This window comes from Myotis davidii, unplaced genomic scaffold (genome assembly GCF_000327345.1).
Source record: "Myotis davidii unplaced genomic scaffold, ASM32734v1 scaffold208, whole genome shotgun sequence".
Classification (NCBI taxonomy): Eukaryota; Metazoa; Chordata; class Mammalia; order Chiroptera; family Vespertilionidae; genus Myotis; species Myotis davidii.
The window spans coordinates 1,736,429-1,742,792 of NW_006299706.1; the positions used below are offsets into that span (position 1 = coordinate 1,736,429).

The 6,364-nt window shown below is 50.1% G+C and overlaps 1 protein-coding gene across 1 annotated transcript in view; it reads right to left on the minus strand.

Annotated features, from left to right (window-relative positions):
• Positions 1 to 5,550, minus strand: part of UBQLN4 (ubiquilin 4) — a gene marked incomplete at its 5' end in the record, with an annotated part of 11,400 nt that extends 5,850 nt beyond the window's left edge. Inside the window, 4 exon segments of the mRNA XM_015571744.1 lie at positions 2,378 to 2,536; positions 3,640 to 3,902; positions 4,392 to 4,609; positions 5,393 to 5,550. Coding sequence (XP_015427230.1) covers positions 2,378 to 2,536; positions 3,640 to 3,902; positions 4,392 to 4,609; positions 5,393 to 5,550 — 798 coding nt within the window.
• Between the last annotated feature and the right edge of the window lie 814 nt (positions 5,551 to 6,364).

The following is a 6,364-nucleotide window of genomic DNA, read 5'->3' on the forward strand; positions in this document are numbered from 1 at the left end:
TTTCCTCTAAAGTTCTGATTTGGAAAATAAAGTTTTTTCAAAAGAATATGCTATTTATGTTAATGTAATGAATTTATTGTTATTTTTAAGTGAATTAATAAACATTTAAAAAATTTCTTAGTTTTAATTTTACATACAGTGAATATCAGATCTAACCCATAAAAACAAACGCTTTTGAGGATCCTCAATAATTTTTAAGAGTATAAAGGGATCCTGAGACCAAAATGATTGAAAACTTCTGCTATAATATATTGCTTCCATTTTGGAAATGAGGAAGCTAAGGCTTAAATAAGACAATGTGGTAGCACTGCAAAGACAGACAGACAGACCAGTGGGACTGAGCAGAGCCAGAAAGACATACACTCATTTGTGGAGACTTGGTGTAGGACAGAGGCAGCAGGAACGAGGAATCTATTGGATACCATGGGCCACTCCGGACATGGTGCTTTTTCCTTTCCACAAGGAAAAAATCGCGTGATAGCCTCCCTCCCAAATGAGCACTGGTTGCGGGAGGGTGTTCAGTTTGTGGAAATCCATCAAGCTGTACACTTCCGTGCACCTTTCTGTCACTGATTATCCTTCAATAAAACTTTTTAAAAATGTTTAAAAAGCACCCTAGCTGGTTTGGCTCAATGGATAGAGTGTCAGCCTGCAGACTGAAGGGTCCCAAGTTCGATTCCGGTCAAGGGCACATGCCTGGGTTGTGGGCTTGATCCCCAGTAGGGAGCATGCAGGAGGCAACCAATCAATGATTCTCTCTCATCACTGATGTTTCTATCTCTCTCTCCCTCTCCCTTCCTCTGAAATCAATAAAAATATATTTTTAAAAATGGCCTGCAACTAGCAAGTTAAAAATTACATGAACAACATGATACCACTTCTAGAAGGTTGAAAAATATGCAAAACAAAACTATAGATTACTTATGGATACATATATAGGTAATCAAAGAATCAAAATGACAAACACCAGCCTCAGGGTGGTACTTAGCTCTAGAGAAAGGAAGAAAACCATAGAGAAGGCTGCTATTCTATCTGTAATGTCTTATTTGCAAATATTAAATATGTACAGGAAAATATTCAAAATATTAACAACATTCATTAACTTGGGGTAAGAAAGAAGTGGTCGGAGAAGAAAATAGGGTCCCTTTTGCATAACTTATTGAGCTTATATTCCTTTCCATGCTTTTTAAATGCCCCTTTGTTTACTTTGTGTACCTTTTGAATTTTGAAACATGTAAATGTGTAATGTATTTGATGTAAATGAAACTAAAAAAAAAAAAGAACCAAAAGAGGCACTAAAACTATATATGGCAACATCTTAGGGCAACATGGATACGACAGAATGCTCTATTTTTATCTATATTTGTTGTACATTTGGAAAGAATTCATAAAGCATTTTTAAAGTGCAAAAGTGTGCCCTGGCCGGTTTGACTCAGTGGATGGAGCGTTGGCCTGCAGACTCAAGGGTCCCGGGTTCGATTCTGGTCAAGGGCATGTGCCTTGGTTGTGGGCACATCCCCAGTGGGGGGTGTGCAGGAGGCAGCTGATCGATGTTTCTAGCTCTCTGTCCCTCTCCCCTCCTCTCTGTAAAAAATCAGTAAAATATATTAAAAAAAAATAATAAAGTGCAAAAGTGCGTATTCCCAGTCTGGCCAGTGTGGCTCAGTGGTTGAGCATCAATCTATGAACCAAGTCACAGTTAGGTTCCCGGAGGGCATGTGCCCAGGTTGTGGGTTGTGGGCTCAATCCCCAGTAGAGGGCGTGCAGGAGGCAGGAGATCAATGATTCTCTTCATTGATGTTTCTACCTTTCTCTCCCTCTCCCTTCCTCTCTAAAATCAATTAAAAAGATTTTTTTTTTTTAAGTTTAAAAGTGCATCCTCCCAGAGGCTGATTCCAGAGAGTGAGTCATTTAGTAGCTCAAAGGTGGGGACCCGGAATCTCATCACTACAAGCTCCCCAGGTGATTCTACCACAGGTGATCTAGGGACCACACTTGAGACAGTTAAAAACTATATGAACAGCATGATACCACTTCTAGAAGGTTGTATCCCTTCTGTTTGACTCCAGGTCTGACCCACAACTTCTGAGCCCCTGGTACCAAAAGTTTTTCAGAACAACATCAAATCCCTGGGCTCTATGCCTCACCCACTTCCCTGGGAAACTCTGCTACATTCTGCCCTAGTGCCTCAGCCCCATGCCAAGTTGGACCATCCCTGACTATGCATTATGGGAACCATTTCCCAGCCAAGCCCCACCCTCAGGGGTGGAGGGTGGGACTAGAAAGAGGAGCAGACAGCACCCCAGGCTCTCCTGGGTCTGGAGGTTGGGAATCTCTGGCCAGACAACCCACCTAACGCCCCAGCCCCTGGCCCCACCTGTTCCCGGGCAGCACTGAACATGGGCTCCTGGATGTCAGTGTACATGCGGCGGAGGGCGCTCTACGCTCCAGGGATGCTCTCCAGGTTGCTGAGGGCCCGGTCCTGGTTCCGCATCATCTCCTGCATCATGGCTGGATTTCGAGCAAGCTCCATCGTCTGGTGGGGAAGGCAGAGAGACAGAATGGGCCCTAGAACCAGGGAGCCCCAAGCCTGCCAAGGGTGGGCCTGAGGAGGAGGCCTGCATCAGGACCAGGGTCCAGGGTCCAGGGTCCAGGGTCTGCCTACTGCGGTAGAGAACAGGGTTGACTAGACTTCCTTCCTTCCTGTCATTTTGGTTCCAACCATCTTCCCTGTGCGCATTCTAGTTGGCTCTTTCCAGTGAGACACAATGATCACAGAAGTGATCACAGCAGCAGCTTCCCTCCTTCAGGTTCAGGGGGCCCACAGGGGTGTCAGGGGTCAGGGAGCACGAGGATATTGAGTAAGAATGGACATGAGGAAGGGGAGGAGGCAGAAACAAAAACTAACATCTCTTGAGCACCTACTACATACAGGCGTTGGACTAATTTACAGAATTCAAGTCATTTAATCCCCACAGTAATGGTCCCAAGTAGGTATCTCCGTCCCTATTTTGCAGAAGAAAAAATAGGCTCAGAGACTCACTGCCTGAGGACACACAGCCAGTTAGCGGTGGAGCCAGCTGTCAAGGCCAGGTTCGTCTGTCTGGCCAACACCAGCTCTGCCTCCTGGTAAATGGTATGTTGAGGAGGGAAAGGATTCAAGCTGGGGCCATGCTACCAACACCTTTTAACTCCCATCCCCAGATCTTTGGCCCTGGCCATGCTCAATGCTCCCCGAATACCTTACTGTCTTTTACTCCCAGGCCTTTGCACTTGCTGTCCATTGGTCCGTCTTCTGGGTCGTGCTTCCTCCCTTGGACCTCAGCTTGGGTGACATTTCCTCTAGGAGGCCTCCTTGGAGCTCGAGTATAGACTCAAGACCTACACTGTGCCCCTGGGGGACCCTGGGACTATCCGTGTGATATTACCGATCACACTGTATTATCATTGTCGGCTCACTTGTCCCATTTTTCTTTAGGACCAGGAGTTCCTGAAAAGCTAGGCCTGTGTCTTTGTATCACTGGACCCGAGTGTACAAAACACGGCTGCTGAACAAATGAATGACCAAATCAAGGCAGGGCAAGGTGCGGAAAGGAAGGCTGGGCAGGCACACCCCCACCCCACCTCTCTCACACCCACCTGCCTCATGAGCTCAGGGTTGTTGAGCATGTGGCTGATCTCAGGGTTCCGCTCCATCAGCTGCTGCATCTGGGGGTTGGCCATGATCATGTGGCGCATCAGGTCAGGGTTAGACATCATGTCCTGGACCAGGGGGTTCTCCATGATCTGCGACAGCATCTCAGGATTGGACATCAGTTGCCTCTGCATCTGTTGCTGCAGCTCCATGAAGTTGGCGGAGCCCAGACCCAGGCTGCCCAGGCCGAGGATGCCCCCAAAGCCAGCTGCGGGGAGGAGGCAGGGTCACAGTCTGCTGCAGGAGCCCTTCCTCCACCTGGTCAGAGCCACTGAGCTCAGGTCTCCAGGGTGGGCCCCTCTGCTGCGCACAGCTCCCTTTCCCAGGCATTCCCACAGCCCCAGCCCTGAACCTGCTGACAGAGAGGTCAGCCTACTAGACTGAGCCCTCTTGGTGGCAGAGGCTGGGAGCTGGGCATAGTCCTGAGCACAGAGAGGGCACCTCCTGAGGGCCTGTTGAATGAGTAAATCAATATTCCCCAGCTGGCTACTGTTGGACCCACTTTTGTCCCTACCTATAATGTCTTCACCCCCGGTTCCCCATATCCCAGCCCCATTTCCCCCCACTCTAACCTTTGCCCATGCTCCCCTAGGAAAGTCCTATGTCCAGGGTCCTCTATCCCCATCAGTTCATGAGTGGGGACCATGTTTCTCCCTTCTCTCGGCTCTCCCCCAACCCCCAGTGCCTAAGGGCTTACAGAGTATGGATGTGGTAGCATTGGGGGGGCCCTCCCCAGCCCCTGGGGAGGGACCCCCCCCACTGCTCCTCCGGCTTCCACTGCCAGCATCCGACGTGGCACTGCCAGAGGTGGAGGGCTGGGCAGGGGTGGCAGGTGAAGCAGGCGTGGTGGAGGGCGCTGAGGCAGGCTCTGGAGTAGAGGGGGAAGAAGCAGTGGCAGCAGCTGGATCTTGAGCCCTGAGGACAGAGGAAGAAAGTCTTAGTTTACGTGAACACAAGAAGAGGGAAGACAACTGTCTCGGTGTTTGGTGTGCAGCTACTGCCCCAACCCAGGCTGCATCCTAAGCAACACTAAAGCTGGGGTGGGGTGATGCTAGCGGGTAGTCAGTCAGTCAGATAGGGAAGGAGGAGCTAGGATCATCTGTCTCCAGGGCATTCTGGGAGATGTAAGTCAGGATCCGTTCCCCTGCAGGGGAGCCCATAAGCCTGCCCGGCAACCCAACCCATTCAAGAGTCACTCTCCTGGTCTTGGTATAGGATCAGTGATGGCGAACCTATGACACGTGTGCCAGAGGTGACACACAAACTCATTTTTTTTGGTTGATTTTTCTTTGTTAAATGGCATTTAAATATATGAAATAAATATCAAAAATATACATCTTTGTGCCAAGCTCAAAAGGTCCGCCATCACTGGATAGGTCCTCTAGGCATAGACCCTCTAGGCCAGCGGTTCTCAACCTGTGGGTTGCGACCCCTTTGGCGGTCCAACGACCCTTTCACAGGGGTCGCCTAAGACCATCCTGCATATCAGATATTTACATGACGATCCATAACAGTAGCAACATGACAGTTATGAAGTAGCAATGAAAATAATTTTATGGGTGGGTCACCACATGAGGAACTGTATTTAAAGGGCCAGAAGGTTAAGAACCACTGCTCTAGGCATGGGTGGGCGAGAGAGTATCGGATAGGGAAAAGTGGTCCAGTCACAAGCTGGACCCGCTCCTCTCCGGAACTCACTTCTGCGGGGTCTTGATGACCAGATGGACGGTCAGCCCATCCTTGATTCCATGCTGGTTCAGCGTGTCCCCATCCTTGAGGATCTTGCCTGCGAAGATCAGGACCAGCTGATCCTGCTGAGCCTTAAACCTCCGCGAGATTTCCTCTTTGAACTGTGATCAAGAGGCAGAGATCACTGCAAAGGTAGCCGGGACCCCATGCACCAGGGACTCTGCAAGCGCCGCAGCACACTTCTGCTCCCCCCGCCAGCGGTGGGAAGTCCCACCTGCCATCCTGACTCCCTCCCTCCAGCTGCCATGAGCAGCTCCTTTCTTCTTAACCAAGGAGATGGGCCAGAGAGAGGCTCCTCTCTCAACTCTCCCACCCGGGACGCCCTTGCTGCTACCTGTCCTTCCCTCCTCAGTCCCTCTGCCCAGTTCCCCGGGAGGGAACTCCCGGTCTCAGCTCCTTCAACAGCCTCGGACGCAGAGCCTGTGTCCCTCAGCCCTCTCTTCTCATGACCCCAAGTTTCTGTCCCCTCTTTCTTCCCAGCATGCTTGTAACAACTACAATCATCGATCCCAGCTCTTTGTAATGGGACCTAACTATTCATGAGTTAAGAGCAAGTCCGAGGAGATACGCATTGATTATTATTTCCATTTTAAAGATGAAAGAGGGTCAGAGTGGATAGGAAACTGGCCAGTGCAGAACAGACTCAGGTCTTCACACCAAAGCCCAGGCTCTTAACCAGAACACTGCCTCTCGATTGGAATTCTGGAATGTAGTCATTTTATAAGGGGGGGGGGGCAGTGATGATACTAAAGGCTGGCTTGGGAAATGAAGACTCGCACCCAGATCATACACTCTACAGTGCACTTGCTAAGCTCGGGCAGCTCCCAGACCCTCCTTCCACCCGCAGGCCTAAGCTCAGCCCCGCCCACGTGAGATTCTGGAGCGGCCACGGGGAGGTGGCGGCCACGGGCAGTATTCCCT